General features: G+C 52.5%; 1 protein-coding gene across 1 annotated transcript; it reads right to left on the reverse strand.

Moving 5' to 3' along the window:
• Positions 1–10,303: 10,303 nt before the first annotated feature.
• Positions 10,304–13,144, reverse strand: BCL2L10 (BCL2 like 10). Its single transcript, XM_032195232.1, has 2 exons — positions 12,728–13,144; positions 10,304–11,471 (listed from the first exon to the last, which is right to left on the reverse strand). Exons 1-2 carry the CDS (start codon positions 13,127–13,129, stop codon positions 11,340–11,342), a joined length of 534 nt encoding a protein of 177 aa, XP_032051123.1. The 5' UTR covers positions 13,130–13,144; the 3' UTR covers positions 10,304–11,339.
• Positions 13,145–15,401: the final 2,257 nt, after the last annotated feature.

The raw sequence follows: 15,401 nt of genomic DNA on the forward strand, positions 1-15,401 counted from the left end.
AGCCTGCCTGGACACTCCTGCCACCGTGCTCTCAGAAGAGCCACAGAGCTCTGCCTTCATGCTCGTGCTGAAGCTGAGCATTGCAAAGGCACAGCATGAAGCCAGGAAGGGGACGACAGTTTTAGGGGAAGGCATGAACAGCCAAGGGAAGATGCCCCAGTTTCCCTCAGAGCTCCAAAACCTGCAGGAGATATAGGAAGGGGAGCAGCTGCCCCCTCCCAGCAGCTCCTCTCACCTTCCTGTGCCCAGGTCACTCAGTGCTTGGGACAGGAAACTCAGCAACTGTGCCCTGCTGTGCAGTGGGGCTTTGCCTGAGCCCAGTGCGCTGTGATAAGCCGGTGACATTGCATCCAGCCAGCCTGCCGCAGCCTGCATCACATGATGGGTCAGCAGTTCATGGGAAGTTGCAGGCTGAAAGCTTGAACAAAAATAATAAAAAAAAAAATAACAACTTAGTTCAGCCAGCTCCCTCCCCACAGGAAATAAAAGCTGGAGCTGAGCTCTAGCAATTTGGGTTTGACCGGACTTATCTCGTCTGAGGCCTGCAGTGGGTTTGCCTGACCGAGTTCCCAGTGCTGAAACCCTGCGGAGAAGGGACTTGGCTGAGGGCAGAATGACAGGGGAGGACAAAAAAATCTAATGTGTGCACCTGCCTGTGGTGGGGAGAAAAAGGGGGTCCTCGTAGAACAGCCACTCTGCTGCAGGCTGGGGCAGCTCTGCTCTCTCCGTTCCTGGCTGGCGGCACGCAGGGCGAGTGTGGTGCCCACCTTGGGCATCCTCTCCATGTGGGATGCAGGTGGGAGAGGCAGTGAAGCCTGTATTCCCGTGCCACCGGGCTCAAGACCATTGAGGCTGTCTCCATGCATTTTGTGCATATTGCAGCACAGAGAGCGTTTTTTTTCTCCTTTTGTCTAGGCATCACAGACAATTGTGCAGCTATTTTTAAAGCAGCTTTTCTTTTCCCTTGCAGAGTAGCCTGAATGGCTTTCCCACCCGTGCACGGAAGCACGCTCAGCTTGGACGTCTTGTTTCATTGTGATGGGAAAGGTTATCAAGTACAAAACAAAAGTGAAATCATCCACTGACATTCCTGTGCCTAAAATAGCTGCACGCTCTCCAGTGCTGACGTTACTGGAAGGGGAGCGGAAGTCTCTGGACACAGGCTGTCCCACTCCAGAGCCAGCGTACTGACCTGGCGCCAGCTGACGACCCGGCCAGCTCTGAGCTAATGTGAAATGAGGCATTCTTGCCACCACAGATTAAAGGCCATACGGTAGGTAAGGTCCAGGGGCTCTCATAGCTTCCGAGCAGCAACACTCAGAGGCACCAGAGCCACTGCAGATGGAAACCCTAACCAGCGGGCAGCTGAGCTGCCTCAGGTGAAACAGGTGAAACGCAGCAGCAAGGCCTAGCTATCAGTTTGCTAGAGGCACCTCTGCCATTGGACCTACCTGGCTGGTGGCTTTCTCTCGCGTTCAGGCAGGCAGCAGCAACGAGCAGGGCAGGAGGTGCCCCGGCCTGGTGCTGCAGGCAGCATCGTCTCTGCAGGTTCATCTCTGTGAGGCAGCACTCTGCAGCGGCACCATCACCATCGGCGAGGGAGTGGAGCAGAGGGGAGGACCTGTGGGGAAGCTCTGGCACCCAGCAGGTGCTTCTTGCCATCCTGCTCACCACTTGCAACCCAACACAGACCTCAGTGGGGCTGCAGGGCCAGCCCTGGGTGCTCTGCAGATGGAGAGAGCAGGGATGTGCAAGAGATGCTGCTTCATGCCAAGCCCAGCTGGGGATGGCATGCCACAGCTTTGGTGGGGACACAGGGACAGTGGCGCTCAGAGGATGCTTCGGTGCTGGGCAGCCTTGGGATTCCCAGCCTGAGAGAGGCAGTTCGTGCTCAGGGCAACAGGCTGAAGAGGTAAACTTCCTTCAGAGCTTGAAGACCTCATTTCTTAAATATCTTCCTATGAGAGGAGTGAGCAGCAGAAGTGCTGAAGCAGAAACCGAGGAATGTGAAAAACAGGGATAAATTACTTGCTCGAACACACAGTAAAACATTTACCAAAATTGTCCAAGGCCTTTTCAAAATAAGCAGAGTGCTCCACCGCCTGCCAAAACCCAGATTCCTTCCAGAGAAGATTTAAGACTCTTCTTCATTTGAATTTCAGTAATGAACTGATGATGCGAGTGCCTCCAGCTGCCAGCAGCTGTCTGGGCTGAGCCGCACCCTGGAGCCTCCCTGGGTGCGGAGCCATCCCCGCACCCCGGCAGAGCTGCCGAGTGTCCCGCGGGCTGCTGCAGCATGTAAGGCATAAAAAGGCAGGGCAGGAAATTAAAGGCAGCGCTGTCCATATGGATTCTGCTGGGGAAGGCCCAGCCATCAGTGGCAGGCTCCAATGAGACTTTCCTGGCTTTGTTGAGTGCTAGGGCTTTATCGCTGTTAAAACACGGTTTGTTTCTGTGACTTTTTCCCCCCTTCTTAAATGTCAACTTGAAAAGAAAAATTCGGGAAAGGTCACTTACCAGAGAGACTGGAACAACTCCAGCCACTTGGATAAACACAGTTAGGGTCAGCTGCAATGAGAGGGGATTTAAAACAAGTTACTTACCTGGCTGAACAAGTGTTGTGTTTCTGAAGGAGGGTGAGACATTAGGTACCTTGCACAAGGCAATTAATCTGCTTACTATCCCTCCATCTGCTACAGTGATCATTAACCCTTTGGGACACCCTGGGGGAGAAGACGCAGCACTCAGCACGCCTAACGCTGTGCTGTAAAGGGGCACAGACACCCACCAGAGACCCAGCCTTGTGGCTGAGAGACTGCAGGCCACCCTGCACTGCTCACAGGCAGCTCTTTGCACCACTTGCATTCAGCGAAAGGAATGTGCCAAAGAACTCCCCACCGCTGAGGACCTGCCCAGTGGAAGCGATCCCAAGGGCAGACTGTGTGCTGTCCACCCACACGCCTGGCGGACACCCTGTGAAGTAGCAAACAGCACGGGGAGCAGAGACCCTTGCCCGCCGCCAATGATCTCACGGCTGTAGGTTGGCACAGCCCGTGCCCGCGTGAGGCAAGGCACGTGCCTAACCAAGCCGAGGTCCGTGGGGTAAGCAGACTTTCCACACCAAGGTCAGCGTCTGGTACAGCGGTGAGCTGTGCTGGCCATCGCTGTGCTTACTCCTACGCAAAAGCTGGGCACTACAAATAACAGACTGGGCTGTGGGCAGACAGAAACCTGGCCACCACCACTCCAGCAGGGATGCGACAGCTCCGTGGGCCTCAGCAGCCGGGAGGCCCTGCCTGGCCCAGCGCAGGCCCTGCGTGACTGGGGGCCGAGCAGCCCTGGGCTCTGCTCCCCCTGAGCTGCCTGCTGTCCACCCCACTGGCCCTGTCGTGGCTGGTCCCCACTCCTCAGTCGTTTCACCAGGCCTCACACTACAAATGCGCTTGTGCAGCTCTCAGGCAGGAGCCAGGCCCCAGCTGCACACACACCACGGCCCCCTCAGTGCCACCCCGCAGCTCTCCCCGGACTGATGGCAGGCCCCATGAATAAAACAAGGCGCCTTCCTGGGCACGTGGAGGGGAGGGCCCTTGCACCCCTCTGCACGCTTCCCAGACAGGGAAACGGCGTGAGGCAGCACGTTCCCAAACACTGCAGAGCATTCCCACCCAGCCCCATGTCCCCCTTGAAAGAATTCATGTTTTTGTGGAATTAAAAGAAAAAAAAAAAAAAAAAAAGCCCTCTGCATGCTTGCAGCAATATTTTGACTGTAAATAATCTAGGGAGCAAGGTCACATTCCCAGGCAGAAGCACAGCAGGGGAAGGGTGGTGCGGGCGGTGCGGGAGGCCAGTGGCCCGTGCATACACCCAGTACAGGGCTCCAGAGAGCCTGGCTGGGGAACCAGGAGGGAAAGACTGAAAATTTGGGGCAGGGAGAACAAGCAGGGGTCGTGGAGGCAACGTGTGAAGTGACTGCACCTCTCCTACACCAGCAGGCAGCCGTGTCCCCAGTGCTCACCCTCCTCCTGCCCAAGCTGTGCTCTGCTCTCAAGTGGCTTGGGGCTGCCACAGCTCCTCTGGGACAGGACGCGCCAGCCTGGGCCATCGCTGCCGCGTCAGCTCAGGGAGCACGCGGCACAGGATGATAACGGGAGAGGGAGCGATGGGAAAGCACACACAGCGCTGGAACAAACTTAGAGCAGATGGCAGAACAAACAGTACCGGGATTTTTGTTTCACATAATCTTTTGCCCCATTTGCTCACACACTTAACCTCTTCCTCCATAGAACGGACCTCCTCTTGGAAAAGGAGACCAGAAACACTGGAAGGCTTTCAGAGAGGCAGGTGTTGTTTTGCTCTGAGCGTCACCAAGGACAATACACAGATCCCAAAGGAGTTTGACTTTTTTTTCTTCCTTAAGACTCAGGCCAGTTTTGTATTATTGCCCTTTTAAAAAAGATTTTACAAGAAACCAACTTTTTATTTTTAAAGGCCAGGGAAGTGTAATGCTGCTACAGTAGTCAGCTGCCTACATGAAGAGCAGTAAGAGTATGTCAGAGACACTGCGCTCCTTCACGCCTCCAAACTACAGACGTGAGCATTTAGCCCTTACTTGCACTGAGCTGCTGCCACCCGTGGGAGAAGTGTCTATGCTGGGAATGCCAGCAGGATTATTGTGTATACATGTTCTTCAGGGCATGTAAGGGTTAGGAGGAGGGGAAAAATAAATAAATGAAACCCTGCACATATTTTACTGACTTTTCAAATGCCGGAAAGCTAAGGGGTTTCTGTGGAGTCTTGGGACGGAAACCACTTACTGACTCGCTGACTCTGCAGGGCCAAGTTTCACCCACAGAAGGCAGTGACTATGCACAGCAATGCACTCCCACATCAGAACACACCATACAGGGCCCAGGGGTGCCACCTCATACTGGTCTGCACGAGGAGGCAGCTCTGCACAGCCTGGGGATCCCGCCGGGTGCAGCTGGACGCCTACGGGATCTCACCGTGCTTTGCTTGAAAATGCCACCAGATAATTTTGGTATGAAATGCTCAAGCAATCGCATGACTTTTAAACTCCAAGTATAATTAGGCTTAATACATAAAACACTTGCCTGTATCAAAGTGTCCACCACACACATGCCAGATACCAGGGAACAAGCACTTGCCCTGCGTATCAAATGCCAGCAGCTCTTGCCAGCCACTGCTCTTGTCACTACCATTTTATGAGATTATTTTACATGAGACTGGTGGAGTTCCTTCTTACTCATGCAATATAGAAAGCCATCTAGCCCCCACCCATCTAGCACAGTTCCAGTACAACCACTCCTTCATGGTCTTGCTCCCAGCAGCAGCATGTGGGGCAGGGCTTGCTGCTCACACCCCCAGCACCACAAGGGCACCGGGCATGTCATTTGAAGCCAAAGCACAGATTAGCTATCTGGAAAACAGCAGCAGCAACCCTTGTAAGCTGCTTTACCATCTAAGGTAGCAGTTCTAAACTGCAGGAGCAGGGACACAGAAGGGTGAAGGTGGCAACAGCTTACCAGCCAGGCTGCTTGGGACACGTTGATTGTGGGCAGGGGGACATGGGGCAGTTGTGGCCATGCAGAGGTGGCAGCAGCGATCTGGCTGATGTATCCAGAACAAGCTTTTGCTGGCAGCTCCCAGCCAGCTTCTGGAGAAACAGGAGTCAACAGTGCATCACAGAGACACAGGTTTGCCTGCATTTTAAGAGTGTTCATAAAGCTTCATAATTAACACTTAGAAAATAATTAAAACAGTTGGGGATTCTTTTAAAGATGCCAACAGCTCCAAGTAAGAAGCTGATCGGCTTGGCGGTTCAGTGCACTGAAGACAACGCTTTCCATCTAGCACTTTGAAGAAGCCAAGCACTTTTGCACTTTTAGCATGATGTATTGCAAATTGAAAGTACCAGCACAAGTTCACAACTTTGGTATCAGGCTGCAGTGCAGCAGCTCTGCAGACACCACGCCTGGTCCTCCCGGAGCAGCAATGCAGCACAGTACTTCCATGAAGTTCCAGTGAACCAGGCCATCGTTCCCCTGCTGACCCTGCTGGATACAAGCTGTATTTTAAAAAAGAGACAGTATCAAAAAGCTGTAAACAGGGCGTGGAGTTCCTGCTGTTACTCACTATATGCTGATCTGTTCAGAAACAAACAAAAGAGCATGTTCAGTTAAACACAGGAACTCCCTAAAGTGAATTGTTGTCATAGGTCAGAACCATTAAACAGATTAAATCCAGAGGAGAGCAAAAACTTTCTGCAGAGTACACAGTGGCTCTCTGAAGACATGCTTTTCTAATTTCCTGTGTTGTGGTGCCTCTTCCTAGAGGAAATCACGGATTTTCATCTCCCTGATAGCACGATCCCAGGCTGAATTAAAGCTGCCATTTTAGCAGGTTTAATTCTTACCCACCAGCAATGCGTAATGCATGTCAGCTCTGACACAAAATGGGTGAATGTCCAGGAACCACACGATTGCCAATTTGCTGGTATCAGTTACACGGTGATGTGCTAGAAACTTATCACAGGCTGTGTAGGAGCAAATGACCTATTTGGAAATGAGACCTATTGACAAAGGAAGTCAGAGCCTGTCTTCCTCACCTCATTTGAATAAAACAAATAGGCCAAGCCCAGGCAGAGAAAAATTTCAGTGAAACAATCTTGTGAGCTCAGCACAGAGCTGATTTTTCAGCTTCTCATATTTGACTTCAGGTAAATCAGGATTTTTGTTTAAACCTGTTCTCGCTTAAGAGCTTTACAACAATTGTTAGAAGCTTGAGGGTACCATTTTTAAGTTCTCTCAGTAGCAGCTGCTTTTATGCAGGAACTGCACTATGACTCTTTTTAAACCCGAAAGCAAGTTGTTTCCCACTGTGCTTACTGTCCCCACGCTGCGTGTCCTAGCTGCAAGGAGCACTGTGCTGGAGGCTTGTAAAGAGCACTGCTGAAGAAACAGAAGTGAAACCCAGAAATTTGCTTTCATTATCCAAATTGAATGAGCATGAGAAGTGAAGAGAGATTATGTGAATAAATGCCACGTGCTCGACCTTTTTTCCTTCGACTGACTTTTTTGCTGCCCTACAAGAAAGGTGCTGGTTACAGGGCCTGCCTGGGCTGGGAGAGTGCCCGTGCAAGCAGAGCTGTGCTGCGCCCCGCTGCAGCTTGTGTGGGCAGAGAAGGACACAGCACCAGCACCAACACCTTCAGCAAGACATGACAGACCAGATTTTTTGCATACCACAGCAAAGAAGCTTAAAAACTGACAGATAACACCCTTTTGGGACTCACATTTTTTGAACTCCAACAGGCGTCTCATTTTTTCCGAGTCAAAAGGAAAACACTGGCTATTTAAACATTCTCGAGAAGCCCGATGAATAGATTTCTCTTTCCGTTAACGAGGAGGCAGCTGGGCTCCTTCGGCAGCGCTACAGCTCTTGCCAATGTTTATAGTGAATGCCCCTTCACAAGGAAATCGTGCCGCGAGCAGGTGCAGCGCCAGCAGATAACTCCAACGGCTCCAGTAAGGCCATTGTGAATGCCAGCCTAAGCTGGGAACGCTGCCTGCTAAGCCTCTTGGTCCTGCAGAAGTTTCTGAATGTAGCAGAGCACAGAATACTCAAAACCAGTATTGGCCACCAGGCAATGACCACATAGCCCCAGGCCCAAGGACAGAGGCAAAGTGAAGGGATGGGATGCAGAGACCAGCGGCAAGCAGGGCTGGATGAGCACCCACGGGGGACTTCAGGCCTTGAGCTGGGCTCCCGACTTCCCAGGAGAGCATCTCTGGGGCCCTTCCCTCTGCTCTTGCACACTTTGGTGGCTTTGCCAGCCCGGGAAAGAAGACTGGCGCTCCCAGCACACCAGGCAGATGACCAGCTGAGCACAGCCCCCGCTTGTGTCCTGGTGCCCACCCTGCCTGGAGGTCACATTCACCTGCCTGCCCTCCAGCATCCTGCAGCCACCCCCTGCTTGGTGCTTCTGCAGGCCTGGCACGGCTGGGCCTCAACAGGACCACAGCAATTGCTGCGTGCTCGTTGTTACATGGCATGAGGTCTGCTGGCACCTGCCTGGAAAGTACGCAAACACTGAAGGTCTAAAAGCTGCAGTTGGGATTACACACAGTGCTGGGCTTAACCACCACCTATTTTCCTTCTGTATTTAAAGACAGGAACAGTGGAGTCTTGCTTCCCTTTTCCGAGGCAGAAAAGAGGATGAGCAGCAGTTTTCATTTGAAATACAGTACTTCATTGAGACAAGCCATCAGACTGAAACTTAAAAAAAAAAAAAAAAAAAAAAAGGGTCAGGCAGACATTAGTTAGCCCGATTTGCCCTGAACTCAATGCTGCTCTCACGAACAGGCCGTGCTGTTCAATCCTCCATCCCAGTGCCCACAGCAGCAGAAAGCAGCTCCAGGACTGCAGGCTCTGGCTGCCAGGGGCCAGTCCCCTCCGCTCCTGCAGCTCTCCCCGTGCTGGCACAGGAGTGCTGCTCCAGCTGCCTGCACTGGGTCCTGTGGTGCTGCCACGGCCGGGAAGAGCTCGGGCTGCCAGCAGGCAGACACCCAGCTCAGGGAGCTGGGACCCCATGCAGCAGCACTATGGCCCCTGTCCCAGTGTGGCTTCTGGGCTCTCTGTGGGCTCTTCCAGTTCTTAGGAAACCAAACCTACCCCTTACAGCCTGTGCCAAAGAAGAGCAACAATGTTCTCTGAGCTACACCTTTTACACCAAAGACTGATGTGACTTTATTCAAGGACACTTCCAAACTGTTTTCTTCTCTTTTCCAGAGAACACTGTAAAAGTGGAGCATAATATCCTCTCTGGCGTCGCTTCTGTGCGGCCTGCCAGATCAGATTACATTGGAAATCAGGATACTGATATTTTCATCTTTGCTCCGCTTGATACTGTGGAGACACTGAGCTCAGCAGCAGGACATTCCCTACAATACTTGACCTCTGTTCAGAGCACTTCTTGCCCTGTTGCTTGCCTTGCTCTTCCGTGCATATCCCCCTAAGCACTCAGTGTTTTGGAAACTACCTTCGTTTCCCAGCATTAGTCAGCTCACTCCCACTGTAGCCAGTTTCAAGCACTGCAACCCCCTCACTGCCAAAGAAGATCAGGGGAAGACACCCATGAGCATCGAGCTGCCTGTGTGTGACCTCGGAGAGGAACCGAGCACACCGTGGGGTCTTAATCCTTTTGCTGAGGAGCCAAACCAGAGTTTAGAGAACTGGAAGTTAGAGAACAAGCAGACATTTGTTCAGAGCGAGCAGTGTGAGGGGGAGTACTGCGAGTTCCTTCCCGCCTCCATGGGACTTACCGCCTCTCAATGTTCCTTTTTGTTGTTCTCCCCTCACTTGTAACCGCTCGGCACAATGGGGCTCTATGCAGCAGGGCTGCGGTGGCAGGCACAGGGCAGCTGCAGCGAGCAGCCTTCCTTCCCCGGGCCCTGGGACACCTCTGCCCGTCCCGTCAGCCTGCGGGGAGAAGCAGTGCCCGCTGCAGGCTGCGGCCGTGCTGACTGATGGCCAGGCAAGTTCTGCCAAGAGGAGGCCTGTCGCCCACCCGGTGCTCAGAAAGCAGCACGCCCGCTGGGCGAGCCCGGAGGGCAGGCCTTCAGAAGGGCAGGGAGGCAAGCTGAACATGCATCAGGCCCATTGCAGCCACAGAAATAGGCAGCTTTGAGAACTGTCCTTGCCACGGGAGTGCAAGATGGATTTCAAGAAGATTTAAACCTGACACCCTTCAAAAAAAAAAAAAAAAAAAAAAAAAAGGCTCACAGCTGCTCAGGTATTACTAATTTGAGAAGGGCTAAACCGAATCTGCTGTTGCTCAGTCAGCATCACACCAGGCAGAAGCTTCAGTTTCAGTAGGAAAAAAAGAAGTGCAGATATGAAAGAGAAAGGCAGCAGCAACTCTCAGCTGAGAAGAAACAAGAGCTCTGTTACACTCTGCAAGTAGGAGCAGCTCCTGGGTGAGCCTCCCTGCAGCCTATGTTAGCAAACTTTGGAAAGGTTTGGCCCACAAAACCACAGGGTTATTTTGTTACAGTAATGAAGCTGCCTTTGGGACTGGATTTTCCTCCTAGGCAGCCTTACCCTAGTCCTGAGCTGCAGGACTGCTCTGCAACAGAGGAGACTGGTATTCCCGCTGCACTCACGCTGCCCAGCTCTTCTTGTTTCAAGTCCAAACACCAAGAAGGTGGATACAAACCGAGGCGTCCACGTGACATGTGCACATCCTGAGTACTGTCATCCATCCCAACAAATAAGAAAGTTACTGTTTTTTAAAATAAAAATACTTAACATTTATTCACCATTTTAAGTCACCATAGTAAAATTGTACACGCTGTAAGTAACCCAGGAACGTTATTAAAAGCTACCAGAAACATAAGGCAATTTGTACAACCATTGAAAGAAATACACAGCATGTTGAAAATAGAGTGAAATATTACTCAAACAAGACAATGCTTGATACACAGAGTGAGAAGAACCAGCATTAAAAATGAAATTTTAAACAAAAATAAAGATGTCATGGCTACAAGTATTATACAGTGATAAATACTTCAAAAATATATTAAGATATATGGAAAATCTTGTTTTGTCAGGGAAATCCAGAGAAATTCCAGCCTCCACTGGATTTCACTATACCAATTAAGGTTTAATATTTAAATTCCTTTCAGTAAGAACGGGTACTGCAGCCATTACGGTCCTGTATCAATACTTATATTCTTGTAGTGTCATGAAATCAGCCTTATGTTATATCAAGCCATAATGCCTCTCACATCATGGGTACTAATTGCTCTAAATCAACCAATGAGTTGCCTTTCAGGAACAAGCGCCGGGCACCGCGTTTGAAGCCACAAACCATGTTATATCACAGTTGACATTAGCCCATGTTACAGTATTAATGGAAGGCAAGTTCTGAGACTCACTTCCATTTAAATAAGACGGCTTGAACAGAGGGTTTAGTTCCAAGTCCACCATAGCTTTTTCTTAGCATAACATTGAATACTCAGAAGTTACAGTACATGAACCGTGGTAACATTTAGGTTAAACCTTCAAAAAGAAAGTCCAAAGGATATTTGGAGGTGACAGGTTTTGAACATGAACAAATGGTTGTTTAGTACGCATTTGTTTGTGATGCGACTGGATATCAAGTGAAGCAGTCTATAGCCAAGGATTTGGTGCACCACTTTTCTGAGACAGTTTAAAAATATAAACTTCTTCTTTGAGGGTCTATTCTATAGAAAATAGAATGAGATCTGGTAAAATGTCAGTTTGAGAGTACTTTCCCATCGCAAGATCCGTTCATCAGCCTATCGCACCACCAAGAGGAAAGCTAATCCTGCTATTCCAAACCCTGCTGCTGCCATTATAGCATTGCTTATGGTACTGTTCTGGTCAGCTGGTTGAGAGCCATGCCTGCCGAAGAAGCGACAGAAGCCATCCTAGAAAAGCAAGAGAAAGGATATTGAGTTGGTTGGCTTAATAATCAGTTGTGTGTTTTGTTTGTTTGTTTGTTTTTTAAAAAAACATGTCTTTGAATACAGTTTGGTTCACAATCCAAGCACACTGCCTGTCAACTGCAGAAATCTCTATTTTGATCATGAAAGTCTAAGCCCTATTGTCTTCAGCACATGAAAACGCTTTGTGTGAGCTTTTGAAAAAGACTGAGGGCAATAGCTAGATGTGCTTGCATGCCTTGCTCAAAAGACAATTGTGAGGTTCCCATCGAGATGTTCAGCATGTCACTACGTTATTTTCACCCTCTTAAGCAAGCTTCTGATCACAGCTGCCAGTATTGTTCCCCCTCATTCAAGTTTCAGAATGTACCTGAAACACAGGATATGGAAATTTCCACTTAAAGACAGGAGCCTGAAGCTTGTCCCATCTCGGTCAGTGCATGACTCTGATTACATATTCTCTTGGAAGGGCCAAGTGGATGCTGCTCAGGGCTGACCTATGACAGAGCAAAGCTGGCAGCTGCTCTACCAGATCTTTATTTGTGATAATCAGACGTGGCAGTAATACAACTCCAGATGGTCATGTTTGAACTCTGTTCAGCAGATGTCTATGTAAACAAGTTATACTCTTAATTTCTTCCGGAACTTTGTTCTTTACACTCTAATTTGTGCGAACAGGCAATGTGATTCTGCTAAGTGGCAGCGTACATCACAACCACCACCACCACCTCGCTCCTCACGCTCGGACGGATGAGTGACCACTGGAAAACCAAGCTCATTGCGGCCTCTGGAAAAGTCAACGGCTCATCCTCCCCCCCCCCCCCCTTTTATCTTTAGCGCTTCTTTGTACCAGGGGAATATTTGATGCCAGTACCGAGAGCAGGAAATTTAAAGCTCTCTGGGACAGCTGACAGCTCGCTTGCAAACGCAGGCGGAGCCGCTCGGACGCCTGAAGCGCGCTCCTTTCAGCAGGTATCGCGCCAGCTGCCACGGCTTCACGCCGCCAGGCGCGACGAGGCTGCAGCCCCCGTCCCCAGGAGCCCCCAACCCCACCGGCCCCACAGCAGGCGGGGCCGAGAGCCAGGGGCTTCACCCGGGGGGATGCCCGGGGGCACGCACCGCCCCGCACCACCCCGCCCCGCGCTCCCCCGGCCCCGCACGGCGCCCAGCCCGGCGCTGCCCGCGGGGAGGCGACGGCCCCGAGCCCCTCGGCCCCCCGCAGCCCCCCCAGCCCCGCTCACCCATCCGCCGTGCGCCCGCAGCCACTCGCCGCGCTCCTCGGCCAGGTAGGCGGCCAGCGCCTCGGCCATGCGGCGCGGGCCGTCCTCGCAGCCCCGCTCGGCCAGCGCGGCCGCCAGCGTGCCGGCGAACACCACGAGCGCCAGCAGCCGGCCCCAGTTGAGGCCGCCGTCGGCCTCCAGCTGCGCCGCCACCCGCCGCAGCAGCGCCGCCGCCTCCCGCGGCTCGGCCCGGGCGAGCGGCGCGCAGGAGCGGAAGAAGGGCCGCTCGCGCCGCTCCAGCTCGGCCGCCGCCCGCCGCAGCGTGGCCGCCGTGGCGCTGGGCGGCAGCGCGGCGCCGCCGCCGCGGTGCTGGAAGTAATCCTCCAGCAGCAGCGCCGTCTCCTCCTTCAGCGAGCCCGGCATGGCGGCGGCGGCGGCCCCGGGCGGCTGCGGCCCCGCAGCAGCTGCCGCCGACTAAGAGGCGGGGCGGCCCCTCCGCCCCCGCCGCCGCCGCCGCCGCCCGCACGGCCCGGCCCGGCCCGGCCCGGCCGCTCTGCCCCGCCCCGCCCCGCCCCGCCCCGCCCCGCCCCGGGGCTCGGGGGAGCCGCGGGGTGCGGGCGCTGCGGGACGAGCGGTTTTGGGGCCCGCCGGTTGGGTTTGGGCAGACACGGGGGGCGCTGGGGGTTGGGATCCCGAAGGCCGGGCCCGGCGCTGCTGCTGAGGGCAGGGCCCGCAGTGCTGGTGGCTGTGCGGCACCGGGACCTGGGCTGCCGGAGCCCCCCTGCGCATCCCCGCGGCACCCGCCGAGCCGTGAGTGCTGCTCGCTGCCTGGCAGATGATCCAAGCTCATAGCCTCGGCCCCGAGATTTACAGCAGGGCCCGGAGCAGGTACGAGCACAGCCACACGCACCCTGCTTGTGCCTCCCGCAGCACAGCTCCTGCAGGTGCTGCTGCAGCTGCCCGGGCCTGGCTCGTGCCCTCGTCCTGCAGCAGCCTGGGTCACCCTCGTGGCGCACAGTGTGCTCCAGGTGCCCAACGCACCAGCACGGGATCGCTCACCTTCACCTACCTTGAATTACAGCTGTCTTGGTTTTACTCTTTCATACAGCGATCCCTGATAAGCCCAGTTAGCAAATCTAAAAATAGATGGTTGGAATCAATCCTGTTGCAATTTCTCAGATCACTATCAAGAATTGGCCTGCTCTCTTAGAGTCGTTCCTAAAGCAAACTTGTAGTTTTACATCCCCATATTTGGCGTTTTTAGCTGGAAAAATCTAGTCTGTGTCTATGTGCTAGAGCAGTAGCTGGAATAATCATGTAACTTTTCACCAGTGCCTTACACACATGCTTTTTAACTAGAGTTTTCCTTACAATTGTTAATCCTGGAGCAGGAATTTCCTATTGCATTCCTCACGGCAGGAGAGCAAGAGGGAGAGGTTGCTATTTCTCTAGCAATATCCTCTTCCACCCTTCCTGTTTATATGACATTTTTGTTCAGCAGGATGGAGCTGTCTGACAGTGCCTCTGCCTGACCTGCAGCTTCCCTCGCACACCATACTTTTCCCTTGGCTATGGCCAGCTGGCATAGCTTTTCAGGACTGCTTCGCCTTTACCTCCTGGCTCGGGCTGAGATCATCGGAAAGGTAGGGCCGGTGCTGGGGTTCTGCACTGTGACGCTGCTACTTCGCTTTTCCAAAAGGAAAAGGCTTTTCTGAAGCCTCCCTGGCCGACCTTAGCAAGTCAGAGACACTTTGGATATTTTAGTGCCCTGTTTCGCTGTCTTCCTTTATCTGACGGGAAGTTCAGGCCTGTCCTGGTTCACAGCTTTCACCAACAAAAAGGTGCTGAGTCCTTGCAGCCCTGCTTAGGAGACCACAGGTAGTGGTGCTGAAGTCATGCCCATGGGATTTCTCCCTGCAAGGACACAAGTGCAAAATCCAGCGTCAGTCTCATCCTCACCGAAACTGGTGACAGTTTGGAAACTGATGTCATTTGGAGTAAGCTGGCTCAGCATTTTCTCCAGCTCCTCAGAGGAAAGGAAAGGAAATGAAACAATGTGCCTAAATTAAGGTGCCGCTTTTGCCAGTGTCTGAACTGAGCACTTCCACCAACAGCCCTCGTGCTGACCACAAAACCTTTAAAGCAAGGAGGACAGCTGATCCCAGCACAATTCTCCTCTACTGACAAGGCAGAAAGCTGAACTGCTGTACCTCAACATGAGCTGCGAACAGGATTTACCCAAACGGCGACAGCCTGGGCCCTCGACAGCATTTCAGTGCCCTGCTCTCACTGGCGTCGCGCTGTAACGTGAGGACAATCCCGTGCTCTCGCAAAGCACATACTTTGCATTTTCCAGTACATTCCTGGGTACGGTCATTTCTGGAAAGAAAACATCACATGTTAGCTATGAACCTTCTGAGAAGGAAAACACAACCTGAATTCTGGCCTGCTGAATACAGAAGGAGCTCAGACGGAGGCTCAAGTATTTTCAAGGGCTGCTCTCGCAGTTGTTGTGGCGGGTATTACTAGAAGGTATTCCAAAAGCACTTGTCTGGTAGATCTGGATTTCACTCTAGATTTTTGCAGAACAAATGACCTAAGAAGCTGTATGCTGCAAAAAGTAAATGCCAAAGAAACAGAAAACAACCGCTACCATTGCAAGTACCTGACTGATGTAAAAATGACAACATGTGTG

The sequence above is a fragment of the Aythya fuligula genome, chromosome 11 (assembly GCF_009819795.1).
Source record: "Aythya fuligula isolate bAytFul2 chromosome 11, bAytFul2.pri, whole genome shotgun sequence".
NCBI lineage: Eukaryota > Metazoa > Chordata > Aves > Anseriformes > Anatidae > Aythya > Aythya fuligula.